We start from the raw sequence: 19,657 nt of genomic DNA, 5'->3' as shown, positions 1-19,657 counted from the left end.
ATCTTTTCAGCGCGTATGGCCCTTTTTGCTGTCTTCTGTTGTCCTTTGAAAGTTGCCCAATCCTCTGGCTTCCCGCTACTCTTTGCTATCTTATACTTCTTTTCTTTTCGTTTTATTCCATCTCTAACTTCCCTTGTCTGACTCCCCTTAGAATCTTTCTTCCTTGTTGGAATGAAATGATCCTGCATCTTCTGGTTTATGCCCAGAAATTCCTGCCGTTACTGTTCCACTGCTGGGATCCTTTTCAATTCGACCTTGGCCAGCTCTTCTCTCATGCCTTCATAGTCCCCTTTGTTCAACTGCAACACTGACATTCCTGGTTTAAACTTCTCCCTTTCAAATTGCAGATTAAAACTAATCATATTATGGTCACTACCTCCAAGCTGTTCCTTTACCTTGAGTTCCCTTATTAAATCTGGTTAATTGGCCAACACTAAATCCAGAATTGCCTTGTCTCTGGTAGGCTCCAGTGCAAGGGGCTCTAAGAATACATCTCGGAGGCACTTTATAAACCCCCTTTCTTGGGGTCCAGAACCAACCTGATTTTCTCACCTTACCCGCACATTGAAATCCCCCACAACCACAGTGGCATTAACTCTGTTGTGTGCCAATTTTAATTCCTGCTGCATCTTACACCCTTTTTACAGGCTTCTGTTTGGGGGTCTGTAGATAACTCCCATTAGTGTCTTCTTACCTTTACAATTCCTCAACTCTATCTACAGTGACTCTACATCGTCAGCCCCAATGTCACCCCTTGCAACGTACTGATTTCCACCCCTCACCAACAGAGCTACCCCACCTCCTCTGCCCACCTGCCTGTCCTTTCTATAGGACGGAAAATCCTGAATATTCAATTCCCAGTCTTGATCCTTCTGCAGTCACGTCTCTGTAATCCCCACAATGTCATACCTACCAATCTTTAACTGACCTCAAGTTCATCCACTTTACTTCTTATACTTCACGCATTCATATACAGTATTTTTAATCCTTTGCTCATCTCGGCTTCCACAACGATTCCTATTACACTTGGCCATTCTCTCCTATTCATTCGTGAGCTTTCTGTCCCGTTAATTCTGGACTTTTTCTTAATTTTTCCTATGCTCTCTTTTCCTTTAACTCCATCCTTGTCTATTCATTTTTACACCCCCTTGCATTGAAGAAAACACACTTCATCGTTTTATTATCCCATATTAATGAACCTCTCACTGCCAGTCCTGTATTCAGCGTTGCGTGTCATTACATCCACTTTCCCATCAACCATTCCATTTTGTTAACTGCTGCTCTGGTATTGGAACCTGTAATCACCATTTATTTATTTTCAATGCACAACTCAACTATCGTCATATATGAAGGGATAATTGATGATGTACTTTCCACATATAATAAAAATGAGTAAAAGAAACCAGAAAATTATAGAGCCACTCATTTAACAAAATATCATAAGCGATAGGAATAGAATCAGTCCATTCAGCCCATCAAGTCTACTCCGCCATTCAATCATGGGTGATGTATCTCTGTCCCTCCTAACCCCATTCTCCTGCCTTCTCTCCAGAACCTCTGACGCCTGAACTAATCATGAATCTAATTTCAAAAAGATGTACAGGTATGTAGGTTAATTGGCTGGGTAAATGTAAAAAAAATTGTCCCTAGTGGGTGTAGGATAGTGTTAATGTATGGGGATCACTGGGCGGCACGGACTTGGAGGGCCGAAAAGGCCTGTTTCCGGCTGTAGATATATGATATGATATGATATGATAAATAATGATACTGAAGCATTCAAGTAGATTTTGGAGCCATAAAATAAATCAGATTTCTAATTGCTTGGCAATTGTTGTCTTTTGATATTTCAGATTTCACAGCATGCTCCTATCCAAAGCGACCAAACAATTTCAGGCCACTCCACCCTCGGCGAATTATACTTTTCAATTTCACCTCGAATCAATCTAATAATTACCATAAATGTGGAATCTCTGGTATTTGATTCTTACTGCTAAGGGAAATAATTGTTCCCATGTTAATGTTATTAATATTCAAAAGACCCAACATTTTTTCACAGGAGATTTTTCAGAAGGATCTCAGGCCACATCATGAAATCCAAGCTTCAGGTATATTTCCATATCATCACATTTGGAGTTTGTGTCCTGCTGTATGAAATTTGGCAGATGAAAACACAATGCAAGGTTCGTAATGACATGTTAAGAATGTCACAAGTGGACGATGAAGCTACCACGGAGGATCTTCCTCCACTCCTGAATCCTGGGATTATGTTTGTGGAAACGTCAGACAATGTGGAGCTGAAGCCATTGGTAGCTTGCTCAGTGGAGTCCACTGCTCGTCAAAACCCAGATAAACCAATCTATTTCTTCATGAAGGGGTTCAGTGGCAACTTGAGCCAGTATCCAGAGCCTAAGTACAGACTCATCCCGTTGCTCTCCTCAGTGAAGAATGTTGTCCTTCTACCTTTAAACGCTGCCGAACTGTTTGAAGATACTCCGTTGAAATCCTGGTATCAAAAGGTAACCAATAAGAAGAAAGTGTGATGTGTTGCATTTTGGGTTGTCAAACCAGAGTAGGACTTTCTCAGTGAACCTTAGGCCCCTGGGGAAGGCTGTAGAATAGAGGGAGCTAGGAGTACAAGTACATAATTCACTGAAAGTAACATCATATGTGGACAGGGTGGTGAAGAAGGCATTAGACATAAAGATAGACACAAAATGCTGGAATAACTCAGCGGGTCAGGCAGCATCTCCGGAGAAAAGGAATACCTGACATTTCGGGTCAAGACCCTTCTTCAGACTGAGAGTCGGGGAGAGAGTAACTAAAGGTATGAAAAGGTTCAAAACAAATCTGAGGCAGCACCAATGACCAAGCAAAAGTGGAGTCCCCAATGAACAATTTTTGGCTGTGGGGAGGTGATAATGACGAGACATGCTGGCCGAGATCAGTAATATCATTAAGTATAGAAGTTAGGATGTTGATGATGGTGCAGGTGCCCAAGAAGTTGGTGAGGCCCCACCTGGAGTTTTGTGTTTTGTTTTGATCACCCAGGAAAGATTCCATTAAGTTTGATTGAGTGACGAAAAGCTTTAGACAATAGACAATAGACAGGAGGAGGCCATTCGGCCCTTCGAGCCAGCACCACCATTCAATGTGATCATGGCTGATCATTCTCAATCAGTACCCCGTACCTGCCTTCTCCCCATACCCCCTGACTCCGCTATCGTTAAGAGCTCGATCTAGCTCTCTCCTGAATGCATTCAGAGAATTGGCCTCCACTGCCTTCTGAGGCAGAGAATTCCACAGATTCACAACTCTCTGACTGAAAAGGTTTTTCCTCATCTCAGTTCTAAATGGCCTACCCCTTATTCTTAAACTGTGGCCCCTTGTTCTGGAATCCCCCAACATTGGGAACATGTTTCCTGCCTCTCACATGTCCAACCCCTTAATAATCTTATACGTTTCGATAAGATCCCCTCTCATCCTTCTAAATTCCAGTGTATACAAGCATAGTCGCTCCAGTCTTTCAACATATGACAGTCCCACCATTCCGGGAATTAACCTAGTAAACCTACGCTGCACGCCCTCAATAGCAAGAATATCTTTCCTCAAATTTGGAGACCAAAACTGCACACAGTACTACAGGTGCGGTCTCACTAGGGCCCTGTACAACTGCAGAAGGACCTCTTTGCTCCTATACTCAACTCCTCTTGTTATGAAGGCCAACATTCCATTGGCTTTCTTCACTGCCTGCTGTACCTGCATGCTTCCTTTCAGTGACTGATGCACTAGGACACCCAGATCTCGTTGTACGTCCCCTTTTCCTAACTTGACACCATTCAGATAATACTCTGCCTTCCTATTCTTGCCACCAAAGTGGATAACCTCACACTTATCCACATTAACTTCATCTGCCATGCATCCACCCACTCACACATCCTGTCCAAGTCACCCTGCAACCTCATAGCATCTTCCTCACAGTTCACACTACCACCCAGCTTTGTATCATCTGCAAATTTGCTAATGGTACTTTTAATCCCTTCATCGAAGTCATTAATATATATTGTAAATAGTTGCGGTCCCAGCACCGAGCCTTGATCACCAATGCGTCAACAATTTCTAGCGCCACCTCCTTAAGTACTCTGGGATGCAGACCATCAGGCCCTGGGGATTTATCAGCCTTCAGTCCCATCAGTCTACCCAACACCATTTCCTGCCTAATGTGGATTTCCTCCGTCACCCTAGGATCTCTGGCCACTAGAACATCTGGGAGATTGCTTGTATCTTCCATAGTGAAGACAGATCCAAAGTACTGGTTCAACCCGTCTGCCATTTCCTTGTTCCCCATAATAAATTCCCCCGCTTCTGTCTTCAAGGGACCCACATTTGCCTTGGCTATTTTTTTCCTCTTTACATACCTAAAAAAGCTTTTACTATCATCCTTTATATTATTAACTAGTTTACCCTCGTACCTCATCTTTTCTCCCCATATTGCCTTCTTAGTCATCTTCTGTTGCTCTTTAAAAGAGTCCCAATCCTCTGGCTTCCCGTTCTTCTTTGCTTTGTTGTACTTCTTCTCTTTTATTTTTATGCTGTCCTTGACTTCCCTTGTTTATTACACAACACTAAATCCAGAATTGCCTTCACCCTAGTAGGCTCCAGTACAAGCTGTTCTAAGAATCCATCTCGGAGACACTCCACAAACTCTCTTTCCTGGGGTCCATTACCAACCTGATTTTCTCAGTCTACCTGCATGTTGAAATCTCCCATAAGTTGCATTGCATTTGCGACATGCCAATTTTAACTCCTGATTCAACTTGCACCCTATGTCGAGGCTACTGTTTTGGGGGCCTGTAGATAAGTCCCATTAAGGTCTTTTTACCCTTACAATTCCTCATTTCTATCCATACTGTTTCTACATCTCCTGATTCTATGTCACCCCTTGCAAGGGAGTGAATATCATTCCTCACCAACAGAGCGACCCCACCCCCTCTGCCCACCTGTCTGTCTTTTCTATATGTTGTGTAGCCCTGAATATTCAGTTCCCAGCCCTGGTCCTCTTGTAGCCATGTCTCAGTGATTCCCACAACATCATACTTGCCAATGCCTAACTGAGCCTCAAGCTTATCCACTTTATTTCTTATACTTCGCGCATTTAAATACTATACTTTAATTTCAGTATTCACCTCCCCTCTCACGCCGGTCACAATTGGCCCTGACCTTACTCTCTTATCCCTTCTAGAACTTCCCTCCCCATTCATTCGAGAGTCCTTTGCAATTTCTCCTGTATTCGCTTCCCCTTTAACTCCATCTCCATATTCCCAGTTTGTCAACCCCTCCTCCCCACTACTTATTTTAAAGCCACACTTGTAGCACTATCAAACCGACCTGCCAGAATGTTGGTCCCCCTGCTGTTAAGGTGTAACCCCGTCCCTTTTGTACAGGTCACCCCTACCCCAGAAGAGATCCCAGTGGTCTAGAAATCTAAATCCCTTCTCCCTGCACCAGCCCCTCAGCCATACATTCATATCCCCGATCTCTCTATTCCTGCCCTCACTAGCATGAGTTACAGGTAGCAGTCCAGAGACAACCACCTTCGACGTCCTACTTCTCAGTCTTCTTCCTAACTCTCTAAACTCACGTCGCAGTATCTCCTTCCTCTTCCTCCCGACATGGTTCGTGCCCACGTGCACAATTACTTCCGGTTGATCGCTTTCCCTCGCTAGGATCTTCTGAAGCCGCTCCATGATGTCTTGAACCCTGGCACCAGGGAGGCAACAGACCATCCTCGAGTCCCGCCTGCCGCCACAGAATCTACTGTCCTTACCTCGGACAATGGAGTCACCCACTACTATGGCTCTTCCTGACTTCGGTCTCCCCGGTTGAGTTTCCTTGCCTGGGTTAGATCTGCCAACAGGTCCGCCGCTCGGACTTTACCATGATATTAACCAGGAAGCAAGGACTAAATTATAGGAAGAGATTGGACAGGCTAGGAATTTGTTCTTGAAGCTTAGGAGACTGAGCGGTGATCTCATAGACGTGTCTAATGTCATTAGGGACATGCATCAGGTGAATGCACACCATAGGATTGTGAGGCCTGATTTTCCACACATTGAATTGTCTGTCTATGGAATGAGCTGGAGGAAGTGCTTGAGGCACTACTGCGACAGCACTTAAAATACATTTGGACATGTACATGATCAGAGGAGTGTGCATTGACTATTTTCATCCTGGGAGTACGTTGACTCAGTCTATCTTAAATTTGTGTCCAAGTCAGGTATCCCTGAATGAGGAAGAATGAATGCACTAAACGGAGTGCAGTAAAGTTGCACCAGGTTGATTCCTTGCAAGGCATGTTTGCTGTATAACAGTGATTGAGCACCTTGGGCCAGTACTCACCTGAGATTAGAAAACCCACAAGTTATCTCCCTCAAATGTCTAATATTCGTGAGGTGCTTCCCAGGGTAAACACTGAGATGATGTTTCCCTTCACAATGTGTCTATATTAAGGGGATGACTATCTCCAAATAGGACTGGCCATTCAGAATAAAATTGAGGAGGAACTTTTCTCAGTCAGAGGGTGATGTGGTGAATCTTTGGGATTTTCTGCCAAATAAGTCAGTGAATGTTTAATGGTTGGACATCTATAAAGCATGAATTGATAGATTTTTAAAAATTTGCTGCTGCAATATTCGATGTTTAAAATAGATATTAATGACCACTATATGGTCTGGATTGGATTACTTCAGTCAAAATAACAAACTGCAAAGGGAGCAAAGACGATTTTTGAGGAAGTTATCAGTTCTGGAGGTTTTGAGTTATAAGGAGAGGCTGGATAGGCTGTATATTTATTCACTTGAGTACAGGAGGCTGAGAAGTGACTTCATTGAGGTTGATCACATCATAAGAGGCATAGATAAGGTAATGAGCCTGGACAGCAGGTTGGAGGCAGGTACTCTCAAACTATTTAAGAAGGATCTCGGTAAGCATGTGAATCACCACGGATCTATTGTAGATAAATGGGGGTAGAACCGATGAGTGCAGTGATCAGGTGGATGTGATTTGCCAAAGTATTTACACATATAGTCGTATGACTCTCTATCTGGCATGAACAAAGATGAGGAGAGGATAGAGTTGTTTATTGAGGAGTGGACATGACAGCTTAACATGGATTGAGGGATAGGTCTGAAGGTTTAGAAGGAATTGCAATTAAGATAATGTTTCTTTCTTCATTACATCACAGGTAAACCCCAAAAAGGAGAAGTATTGGCTCCATGTGTTTGGTGATGCCTGTAAATTAGCACTGTTGTGGAAGTACGGGGGCATCTACCTGGACACTGACATTATATCAATGAAGTCTATGCCATTTGGCAACTTTACGTGTCCACAGCACGCAGGTTCTATCAGTATGGGTGCAATTGGTTTCAATCCCAGGCACCATCCTTTTCTTTGGAATTGCATGATAGATTATGTGGCCAAATACATTGGATATATTTGGGGCCAACAAGGTCCTCAATTGATTACCCGTGTGCTGAAGAGATGGTGTCAGATGGATAACATAGGTGCCTTCATTGGCAAAGAATGCAACGGCATCTCTTTATGGATCATTGATCGATTCTATCCCATCTCATATCCAGCTTGGCAGAAGTACTTTGTTCCCTGGAAAAAGAAGGATGTGGAGCGTAAATTCTCAGCTACGTATGGTGCGCATGTCTGGAATTACATGAATTCCAGGAAAAAAAAGAAAGTCATGGCTGGAAGTGGATCATTAATTGAACAATTTTTCCAGTTATATTGTCCAACTACATACAGGAATTTAATTATATTGAATAATAGTCCGATGTCTTAGGCCTTTGTATTATGCAATGAGCGAAGGAATGAAACCGACAGAATTTTTAAAAGTCACAATGTAAAATATACACACAACACATTTGGGGATTATTAAAATTTGTGAAACATTCACTGTTATACTTATTTTTTCTGACAACTTCTGATCTGGATACACTCCAATTCCCATGTCCAATTTAAATTAGAATCAAACACCAATTGACACAACATGTCTCTTCCATGCACATTCCATTTCTCTCACAAACACACTCCATCTCTCTCACTGCCACAATCTCTCTCTCACTCACTGACAATTTTTCTCTCTCACTAGCACACTCCCTCTCTCTCTCTCTGACCACTGACACATTCACTGATGCATTCCATCTCTCTCTCCCATAAACTGCAGGTAGGAGGGAATTTGGTGTTGTTCCTGTACCCTGAATCTGCCGTTAAGTGTAGCCCAGCTCAGATAGGAACAGACACAAATAAAGCATCTCATAGAACGGGTGAGTTTTATGAACAAGTCAGTTCATTTAATGCCTTAACAGCATGCACTGGAAAATACTCTAGAGAACCCAAAGTGTTTCAAAGATTCATAGCACCCTCAGCATTTTTATATTCTCAAGACTCTATGGTTACTTGTGGTTTCTACATTTTTAAAATAAATTATCATTGATCAATGTCCCTGCAACCTTAAATCTTTGTCTTTCCCCAGGGTTATCTTGAACTTTATGTTCCCTGCTATTTAGAAACCCACATTCCCATTTGTATTACAGTACTCCCTGATTAGTTTTGTGCGATGGAAACCAAACACCATGATGAATCTATTTATTGTCTCACCAACTTCCTATAGTTCCCTATGTTAGCCATTTTCCCCAACATGCGTCCCCAGTATGTGGTATCTTTGGTTAAACAGATGGTACAAACATAGAAACATAGAAAAATAAGTGCCGGAGTAGGTCATTCGGCCCTTCGAGCCAGCACCTCCATTCAATATGATTATGGCTGATCATCTAAAATCAGTACCCCATTCCTGCTTTTTCCCCATATCCCTTGATTCCTTTGGCCCAAAGAGATAAATCTTACTCTCTTGAAAGCATACAGTGAATTGGCCTCCACCTCCTTCTGTGGCAGTGAATTCCATAGATTCACAGCTCTCTGGGTGAAGAAGTTTTTCCTCATCTCAGTCCTAAATGGCCTCCCGCTAATTCTTAAACTGTGACCCCTGCTTCTGAATTCCCCCAACATCTGGAACATATTTCCTGCATCTAGCCTGTCAATCTTTTAAGACATTTATATGTGTTTATAAGATCCCCTCTCATCCTTTTAAATTCCAGGGAATACAAGCTGAGTCGACCCATTCTTTCATTATCTGTCCGTCCCGCCATCCCGGGAATTAACCTGATGAACCTACGCTGCAGTCCCTCAATAGCAATAATGTCCTTCCTCAAATTAGGAGAACAAAATTGCACACAATACTCCCGATGCTGTCTCACCAGGGCATGTACATCTGCAGTAGGACCTCCTTGCTCCTAAACTCAAATCCTCTCGCAATGAAGGCCAACATGCCATTAGATTTCTTCACTGCCTGTTGTACAACAGCTTACTTTCAGTGACTGGTGTACAAGCATACCCAGGTCTCGTTGCACCTCTCCTTTTTATCCTAATCTGACACCATTCAGATAATAATCTGCCTTCCTTTCTTGCCTCCAAAGTGGATAACCTCACATTTATCCACATTATACTGCATCTGCCAAGCTTTTGCCCACTCATCGAACCTATCCAAGTCACCCTGCAGCCTCATAGCATCCTCCTCGCAGCTCACACTGCCACTCAGCTTTGCGTCATCCGCAAACTAAGAGATGTTACATTTACTTCCTTCACCTAAATCGTTAATGTATATTGTAAACAACTGGGGACCCAGGACCGAGCCTTGCGGCATCCCAGTAGTCACTGCCTGCCATTCTGAAAAGGACCCATTAATTCTTACTTTTTGCTTCCTGTCTGCCAACCAGTTCTCTATCCATGTCAATATCCTATCCCAATACCATGTGCTCCATTTTTCACAGTAATCTCTTGTGTGGGCCTTTGTCAAAGGTTTTTTGAAAGTCCAGATACACCACATCCACTGGCTCTCCCTTATCAATTCTACTTTTACAACCTTAAAAAACTCCAAAAGATTAGTCAAGCATGATTGCCCCTGAATGCCATGCTGACTTTGACCAATCCTGTCACTGCTGTCCAAATGCATTGCTATAACATCTTTAATAATCGACTACAGCATCTTCCCCACTACTGATGTAAGGCTTACTGGTCTATTATTCCCCATTTACCTTCTCCCTCCTTTCTTAAAAAGTGCAGTTACATTGATTACGCTTCAGTCCACAGGAACTGATCCAGAATCAAGAGAATATTGGAAAATGATCACCAATGCATCCATGATTCGTAGGGCCACCTCCTTGAGTACTCTGGGATGCAGACCATCAGGCCCTGGGGATTTATCTGCCTTCAGTTCCAACAGTTTACCTAACACCATTTCCTGATTAATGTGGATTCCCTTCAGTTCCTCCCACTAGATCCTCGGTCTCCTCGTATTGCTGGGAGGTTGTTTGTGTCTTCCATAGTGAAGACAGAACCAAAGTACTCATTTAACTGTTCTGCCTTTTCCTTGTTTCCCATTATAAATTCACCTGTCTCTGATTGTAAGGGACTTACATTTGTCTTCACTAATCTTTTCCTTTTTACATATCTAAAGAAGCTTTTAGTCAGTTTTTATATTCCCCGCTAGCTTTCTTTCATACTCTTCCCCCCCCCCTTTAATTAACCTCTTCGTCCTCTGTTGAGTTCTAAATCGCTCCTAGTCCTCCAGTTTGCTGCTTCCTCTAGCCAATTTATATGACTTTTCCCTTGGATTTAACACTATCCTTGATTTCCCTTGTTAGCCACAGTTGGGCCGCCTTCCTCATTTTATTTTTTCACCAGACAGGGATGAACAAATTTTGGAGTTCATCCATGCAGTCTTTAAATCTTTGCCATTGCATCTCCACCATCAACACTTGAAGTATAACTGGACCAACTGGACCTGTTGGGCCCAAACCTCTCCTGCATTGGTGCAGCCTCCTCTCCTCCCCCTCTCCCGCTCCCCTCTCCCCCTCACTCTTCCTCCCTCCCCCCTCCCCTCCACCATCCCCCCTCCCTATCCTCCCCCTCCCTCCTCCCCACTCCTTCACCCACCCTCCCCCTCCCCCTCCCCGCTCCCTCCCTCCCTCCTCCCCATCCCTCCCCACTCCCTCCCCGCTCCATCCCCCTCCACCCCCTCCCCCTCCCCTCCCCCTCCCCCACTATCATCCCCCTCAAACCCCTTATCCTACCTCCTCCCCTCCCTCACTCCCCCCCCTCCCTCCACCCCCATCACTACTTCTGCCACCTTTGACTTTCAAATTAACTTTTGAGTTTACGTTCAACGTGTATTTGTATCATAACAAATGTGTTCAATGTGGTTTGGATTGCACTCATAATGAAAAAACATTGTAAAGCATCTTCCCAAGTCGTATGCAATAGTGAAAGGAGTGTGTTCACAATACAATAGATTTGTTTGTCTACGGTAAAACTAATAAAACCAACTTTACAAATTAAATACCCAGTAATTCTTACATTAGTAATACATCTCACCATTCCAGCTCACTTGCAATAGTAAATTTCATAGTTTAATTTATATTGTGTTACAACGTCCTCTCCCTGAGAGAAAGTGAGAAAAGAAGAATAAAAAGAAAGAGAAAAGAAGAAAGAGAGAGAATGAGCTGGAGAAGGAGGAGAAGAAGAATGAGTGGTCAAGACTGAGCTGCTGGGAAGATGCCTTAGACAGCCAGGGTCTCTACTGAGACTAAGGCTGAGTGGCGGGGCAAGCCTGAGATGCAAGGGCCTCTTCCTGCCCACGGACAACGAGGGGCTGTGCCGACGCACAGAGGCAAAGATGAGGCACCAGGATAACCCAGAGACTGCCAGAGATCAAAACTTAGATTGATAAATTTCAACATTGCCCAAAAAGGGTACAGTTTCAGGAACAGGTTCAACATCTGTGTCCCAGTTGCCAATATTGGAGTAAACAGACGGATCAGCATTAACCGAACACAACATCATGTGCTGTGACTATGCCCTCTCCCTTGGATGTCAGTCTGATCCCTTTACCTGACAGACAGGTAATGGGTTTGATATTAGTTGGCCACTTGAAACCTGTCAGCCCATTCCCTATGAAAACTCAGGCATTCTAGCCTGAGGGGCAGACAAGAGAACTTGCATCCCCTGTCGCAGTTTTGAGAAAGTCTGAGTGACAGACCTGAGGCCATGAATGCTACCGTGTGGTCAACACTGGACTGCAGCGTAGACACCAGCGCCTGAGACTGAGAGGCCTGGGGCCAGCCTAAGATGCCAGACTATCTTCCTGCCCATAGACAATGAGGGATTGTGCTGACACGCACTGAGGTAACGAATGGGCACCAGGATAATCCAGAGTAAACCATGTGAACTCACCCTACTGCGAGTGTCGGTGTGGTCACTGCCGAAGCCAGTGTCATCCCCTGACACCATACTGGTGGGGAATGTGGGCAAGACCACAGTAGCTACTTGAAAACTTCCATAAGAAATTCAAATGGAAGAAGAAATTTAAATGAAGAAAAACTGGACATTAAATCATCTTGAGACTGAATGATGCCACAGTCTCTGCTGCTGAGCAAGCGCACTGCCATGGGTGCACGGGTGTCAGGGTTTATGGGATGAAGGTAGGAGAATGGGGTTGAGAGGGGATAGATCAGCTACGATTGAATGGTGTAACCTTGATGGGCCGAATGGCCTTATTCTGCTCCAAGAACTTCACAGTATCTTCAGAGATCTCCAAGTATGTTTTCTTGCTTTCAGAGATATTTAATTAACCAACTAACTAGCCAATTGCTGCTGAAAATGTGAACAGAAAATGGTGAGAAACTGACAAAAGAAGAATTCTCTAAAGTCCTCCAGCAGCTCGTTCCATACACCCACCACCCTTTGTGTGACAAAGTTACCTCTCAAGTTCCCATTAAATCTTTCTCCCATCACCTTAAACCTTTGTCCTCTGGTTCATCATTTCCCTACTCTAGGCAAGAGACTCTGTACATCTATTCGAACTATTCCACTCATGATTTTGCATACGCTCTAAGATCACCTCTCATTCCTCATTGACTGAATGTAGCCACCTAATCTATTAAAATTACTTCCTGCATTCCAAAATTCCTTCCATTTTGATATGTTCTTTATTACGATTGTCACATTACTACATGTTTTATGTCAACCCACTCTTTGTGTCACACCCATATATTATCAAACCTCTCTTTGGACACACCCATCAGTCATTGTTAACGTTACGCAAACATAAACTCAACATACCAAATACCAAACTAAATGACCGAGGACAGTCTCACGAAACATCTTCACTGGCACTGCCAGTTTAAAGCAGGTGAGTGACAAAGCTCTTAAACATATTTATTGCAGAATTATACTGTAATTTGGTTCTTATGTTGGGAAAAAGTATTTTATTTCTCATGTTTTCAGGTTCTGTTGATATCTTCAATTGGAAAGTGATATGTGGAAAAATAAAACAATGGAATGTCTAGAAATCCCCCAGTTGCCAAACATTTAAGTCCCCTTCCCATTCCCATACTGACCTTTCTGTCTTGGGCTTCCTCCACTGTCAGAGTGAGGTCACACACAAATTGGAGGAACAACATCTCTGATTTCCCTTGGGCAGCTTGCAACTCAGCGGTATGAATATCAATGTTTTGTCTCATTTCAAGTGATCCTTGAATTCCCTCTCTCTCCACTACCTCTCCCACCCTAGTTGTCCTGCCAGTTTTACTGTTCGTACCCCTTTGTTATCTCCTCTTCCATAGCCAACACTGGACCATTGAGTGCCGGCTCAATTATTCTGCACCTTTGCATACTCGTTTCTCTCTCCACTAACTCTCAGTCTGAAGAAGGGGCTCGACCAGATATGTCACCTATTTCTTTTCCCAGAGCTGCTGTTTTACCTACTGAGTTAATCCAGCATTTTGTGTCTCTCTGCTGCTTGCAACATTCCTTGGTAGTTTATAAATGTCTCATCCTGTATTCTTGATTTCACTGACCACCCGAGATAATCAATCAGCAAAATTTGTATCTGTACTATCATTTTCATTGAAGATAGACAGAAAAATGCTGAAGTAACTCAGTGGGACATGCTGCATCTCTGGAGGGAAGGAATGGGTGACATTTTGGCTCGAGACCCTTTTTCAGAGTCAAGAATGGTTCGTCTGAGGAAGGGTTTGAAGAAGTGTCTTGACCCAAAACCTCACCCATTCCTTCTCTCCAGAGATGCTGCCTGTCCCTCTGAGCTACTCTAGAATGTTTTTTCTATCTTCGATTTAAACTAGCTTGTGCAGTTCCTTCTTACACTATCAGTGTAGGATAGTGATAGTCTTCTGTCTTCTGTTTGTCTTCTGTCATTTATATACCTTGCATGCCTGCAGCCTTTCTCTTTCTGTTTTGGCAATAATGGTGTCATTTGCTGTCCACACTCGACACTCGTGCTGTTCTCCAGTGTGATTAAAATTGTCTGCAAGAAAAGTATGATTACATGAAAGCAATTTATCCAAAGAACACTAAGTTTCAAAATCAGCATTTCAAAAATCTTGTGCAAAATCTTGTGGAAAGGAAAATATTCCTGTTAGCATAAGTAAGTTTTAGGATTGTTTCCTAAATATTTTAGTCTCCCAAAATACCAGTTTCAAATTCACAATTGAAAAATACACTAATCACCAGTTTCTCCAAATGCTGTGTGTCCATGGTCTCTCAAATCAAATACATTATTATTTTTTTTAACTTAAAACACAGATACAACAAAACAAAACTTCATGCCTGCACCTCTCTTCCTTTAGAGCCTTCACAAATAACAGAAAATCTTTGAAATAATAATTTTCACAGTGAAAACTTCCAACACATAATCCATAGAAAGGAAAAGATGGATGTGTGGCTTCCACACAACTCACACAATTTCTCAAAGAGATACTGCCTCTTAAATCACAAGAGGCTGCAAATTTACAGAGGAACAGGATCTTTCAATTAGACCCTATTCTGCCTGGAGCATAGAATTTATCAACATTTCTTCCAATACAGTTTTATAAATCGTATAACAGCCTTTGCACTCATTCCATGCATTTTCTCTTCCTCTCATGCAAATCCACAATGACCCACCACAGCCATCTGTGGCAATGAATTCCACAGACACTTTGTTGTGCAATTTGAATGCACATTCCCACAGTTGAAGCAGTGGAATTTGGAACAATGCTGGGAAATTTTACCCTCCCACTTCTCCCCCACCCCCCACGACTGTCTTACTGATAGGATGAAGATGTACCTCTGCACCACAACACATTTCCAATCACTCTGTTTCTCTCTACACTAACCTTTATTTCCCGATCCTATGCCCTGTGTTTTTCCTCAAAGGGGAAATATTCTACCCATTCCTGGATCCTGCTATGATTATTGACCTTTATCTCTTTCAGATCGCTGTGCCTCTGAACAGTGTTATATGTTATTTACCACCATTGGCATCTTGTTTCTGGCTTCTGAAGTAAATTCTGGATGGTCAGTCAGGTGCTGTTGATCCCCAACAGTGTTCCCAACATTGCTGTCTGCTGTTGTTGTCAGTAATGAATCTCTCCCTGTATAGTCATCAGGACCTATTTTTGTATGATTTCACTGGCACACTCAGTCCTGGTAATGCAAAGGATCAGAGCATCAAGAAAATGCTGCTCTCCATTCTCTGAATTATGCACATGGTACCAAGACAAAAAAAATAGCTAAACAGATTTTCATGCAAAATCCAGGCTGAGATCAACCATGGTCCAAACTTGAAATAGGGAAATTACACTCTGCCAAATAGAATACTATTGGAGATAGAAGCAAACTCTAGACAGCTGGAGTTAATGATGGACTTTGAACAGATTAAGATGCTTAAGATAGTATTGTCGATGTGGGAGTGGCTAAGATCATTTTGGAGCATAGAATTCTGGTCATACACTGTGGAAACGGCTCTCCCGCCCAACTTGCCCCCACCAACCAACATGTCCCATCTACACTAGTCCCACCTGCATGCATTTGACCAACCAAAACCCAATTACTCATGAGAGGAATAGATCGGGTAGATGCACAGAGTCCCTTGCCAAGAGTAGGTGAATCGAGGACCAGAGGGCATACTGTAGGTTTAAGGTGAAGGGGAGATTATTTAATAGGAATCTGAGGGGTAACTTTTTCACACAAAGGGTGGTGGGTGTGTGGAACAAGCTGTGAGCGGAGGTAGTTGAGGCGGGGATTATCCAAATGTTTATGAAGGAGTTGGACAGGTACATGGATAGGACAGGTTTGCAGCGATATGGACCAAATGCAGGCGGGTGGGAATAGTGTAGCTGGATCTTAATGGCTGGTGTGGTCGTTAGGCCGAAGGGCCCGTTTCCACACTGTATCACTTTATAACTCTATGACTCGATAAACCTCATCATCACATCAAGGACAATGTTTATGTTTTTGATGCCAGCTTTCTCTCAGCACCCTCCACACCATTGGGGAATGTCTAACCATTGTTGCTGTTCTTGTATCTGCAGTCAATCCTCCCTTCACTCCTCCAGGCGCAATATGCACAGCTTGTGTCTACCGACTGCCCAAGTCCACAAACAGGACTATGTGTTGTTTTAGCCTCTTGCTAAATATAATTTCTAACTTAGCAACCCATCTACATTCATGTCGTGGTCATTTATAAGTAGATGTCCCAGCACAGATCTCTGTGGAACTCTTCTGATCACCGACCACCAGCCAGAATATCTATCTTCCACCACAACTCTCTGAAATCTATGAATTCCAATTGATACGGGAAATAGTTATTCCCATGGAAATGTTATTAATATTCAAAAGACCCAACTTTTTCAGAAGACCCTCAGGCCACGTCATGATTTCTATGCATCAGATATCTTTCCTTATCATCACATTTGGAGTTTGTGTCCTGCTATATGCAAGTTGGCATACGGAAACACAACGCAAGGTTCGCAATGACATGTTAAGAATGTCACATGTGGAAGAGGAATCTACCACGGAAGATCCTCGTCCACTCCTGAATCCTGGGATTATGTTTGTGGAAACGTCAGACAATGTGGAGCTGAAGCCATTGGTAGCTTGCTCAGTGGAGTCAACTGCTCGTCAAAACCCAGATAAACCAATCTATTTCTTCATGAACGGGTTCAGTGGCAACTTGAGCCAGTATCCAGAGCCTAAGTACAGACTCATCCCGTTGCTCTCCTCAGTGAAGAATGTTGTCCTTCTACCTTTAAATGCTGCCGAACTGTTTGATGATACTTCGTTGAAATTCTGGTATCAAAGGTAAACAATAACAAGTGTGATGTGTTACATTTTGGGTCGTCAAACCAGAGTAGGACTTTCTCAGTGAATTTTAGGCCCCTGGGGAAGGCTGTAGAATAGAGGGAGCTAGGAGTACAAGTACATAATTCACAGAAAGTAACATCATATGTGGACAGGGTGGTGAAGAAGACTTTAGACATAAAGATAGACACAAAATGCTGGAGTAACTCGACGGGTCAGGCAGCATCTCTGAAGAAAAGGAATAAGTGACATTTTGGGTCAAGACCCTTCTTCAGACTGAGAGTCGGGGAGAGAGTAACGAGAGGTATGAAAAGGTTCTAAACAAATCTGAGGCAGCACCAATGACCAAGCAAAAGTGCAGTCCCCAATGATCAATTTTTTCCTGTGGGGAGGTGGTAGTGACGAGACATGCTGGCCCACATCAGTGAAATCATTAAGTATAGAAGTTAGGATGTTGATGATGGTACATTTGCACAAGAAGTTGGTGAGGCCCCACCTGGAGGTTTGTGTTTTGTTTTGATCACCCAGGAAAAATTCCGTTAAGTTTGATTGAGTGAAGAAAAGCTTTACTATGATATTAACCAGGAACCAAGGACTAAATTATAGGAAGAGATTGGACAGGCTAGGAATTTGTTCTTGAAGCTTAGGAGACTGAGCGGTGATCTTATAGACGTGTCTAATGTCATTAGGGACATGCATCAGGTGAATGCACACAATAGGATTGTGAGGCCTGATTTTCTAGCCTCTATCTAGAAAGATGAAGAGTGGATAGAGTAGTTTATTAAGGAGTGGACCTGACAGCTTAACATGGATTGAGGGATACGTCTGAAGGTTTAGAAGGAATTGAAATTAAGATAATGTTTCTTTCTTCATTATATCACAGGTAAACCCAAAAAAGGAGATGTATTAGCTCCATGTGTTTGGTGATGCCTGTAAATTAGCACTGTTGTGGAAGTACGGGGGCATCTACCTGGACACTGACATTATATCAATGAAGTCTATGCCATTTGGCAACTTTACATGTCCACATGGCACAGATTCTATCAGTATGTGTGCAATGGGTTTCTATCACAGGCACCATCCTTTTCTTTGGAATTGCATGATAGATTTTATGCCCAACTACATTGGATATATTTGGGGTCAACAAGGTCCTAAACTGATTATCCTTGTGCTGAAGAGTTGGTGTCAGATGGATAACCTTCATTGTCAAAGAATGCAATGGCATCTCTTTATGGATCATTGATCGATTCTACCCTGTCCCATATCCAGCTTGGGAGAAGTACTTTGATCCCTGGAAAAAGACAGATGTGGAGCGTAAATTCTCAGCTACGTATGGTGCGCATGTCTGGAATTACATGAATTCCTGCAAAAAAAACAGTCATTGCTGGAAGTGGATCATTAATTGAACATTTTTTCCACTTATATTGTCCAACAACATACAGGAATTTAATTCAATTGAATAATAGTTCAGTGATTTAGGCCTTTGTATTATGCAATGAGCAATAGAATTAAATTGACAGACTTCTTAAAAGTCACAATGTAAAATATGTGTAAAATACATTTGAGGATTAGTAAAATTTGTGAAACATTCACTGTTATACTTATTTTTTCTGACAACTTCTGATCTGAATACACTCCAACGCTATGACTCTTTGGAGACTACTCACACACCGGCGACCCTGTGGTGACAGCCTAGTCGCCTGTAGTTGCGGGGCTTTACGGGGCAATTACTTTTCTATGGAATTGCATGGAAGATTTTGTGGCCAAATACATTGGAGATCTTTGGGGTCAACAAGGTCCTGGACTGCTTACCCGTGCACTGAAGAGATGGTGTCAGATGAATAACCTAGGTGCCTTCACTGGCATAGAATGCAACAGCATCTCTTTCTGAAACACAAATCGATTCTACCCCATCACATTTACATTTTGGGAGAAGTACTTTGTTTGCTTTGAAAAGGAAGTAATGGAGCAGACCTTCTCAGCCATGCATGGAGCACATGACTGGAATGTTATGAATTCCAACAACAAAAACAAAATAGGTGCTGGAAGTGGATCATTAATTGAATAATTATTCCAGTCCTGTTGTCTAACTACATACAGAAAAGTAATTCAATTTATTAATAGTGCTGTGATTTCGGACTTGATATTGTGCTATGAGTGATAGTACCAGAGTAAAACATGTGTAAAGCACCTTTGAGCTCTATAATGCAATTTGTGAAGCATTCACTGTTATGTTTCTGATCCGAATGCACTCCAATTCCCCAGTCTAATTTAAATTAGAGTCAAACACCATTTTCTGACCCCCCCCCATTGTGGTTTGTGTGATGTATCTCCGCAACGAGGGATGCCGGGAGTGAACCTGCTGCAGGTGTTGTAGTCACCTCACTGTAGAGTG

General features: G+C 42.7%; 1 protein-coding gene and 1 pseudogene across 1 annotated transcript; both read left to right on the top strand.

The window, feature by feature from the left end:
* The first annotated feature begins 2,087 nt into the window (after positions 1-2,087).
* Positions 2,088-7,846, top strand: LOC144590338 (alpha-1,4-N-acetylglucosaminyltransferase-like). The gene is made up of 2 exons (XM_078395023.1): positions 2,088-2,516; positions 7,241-7,846. Exons 1-2 carry the CDS (start codon positions 2,088-2,090, stop codon positions 7,844-7,846), a joined length of 1,035 nt encoding a protein of 344 aa, XP_078251149.1.
* Positions 7,847-16,834: 8,988 nt separating this feature from the next.
* Positions 16,835-18,741, top strand: LOC144590337 (alpha-1,4-N-acetylglucosaminyltransferase-like; annotated as a pseudogene).
* Positions 18,742-19,657: the final 916 nt, after the last annotated feature.

This window comes from Rhinoraja longicauda, unplaced genomic scaffold (assembly GCF_053455715.1).
Source record: "Rhinoraja longicauda isolate Sanriku21f unplaced genomic scaffold, sRhiLon1.1 Scf000168, whole genome shotgun sequence".
In the NCBI taxonomy this organism is placed as follows: domain Eukaryota; kingdom Metazoa; phylum Chordata; class Chondrichthyes; order Rajiformes; family Arhynchobatidae; genus Rhinoraja; species Rhinoraja longicauda.
The sequence above is the reverse complement of the archived record's forward strand: the minus strand, read 5'-3'. Positions and strand labels throughout refer to the sequence as shown.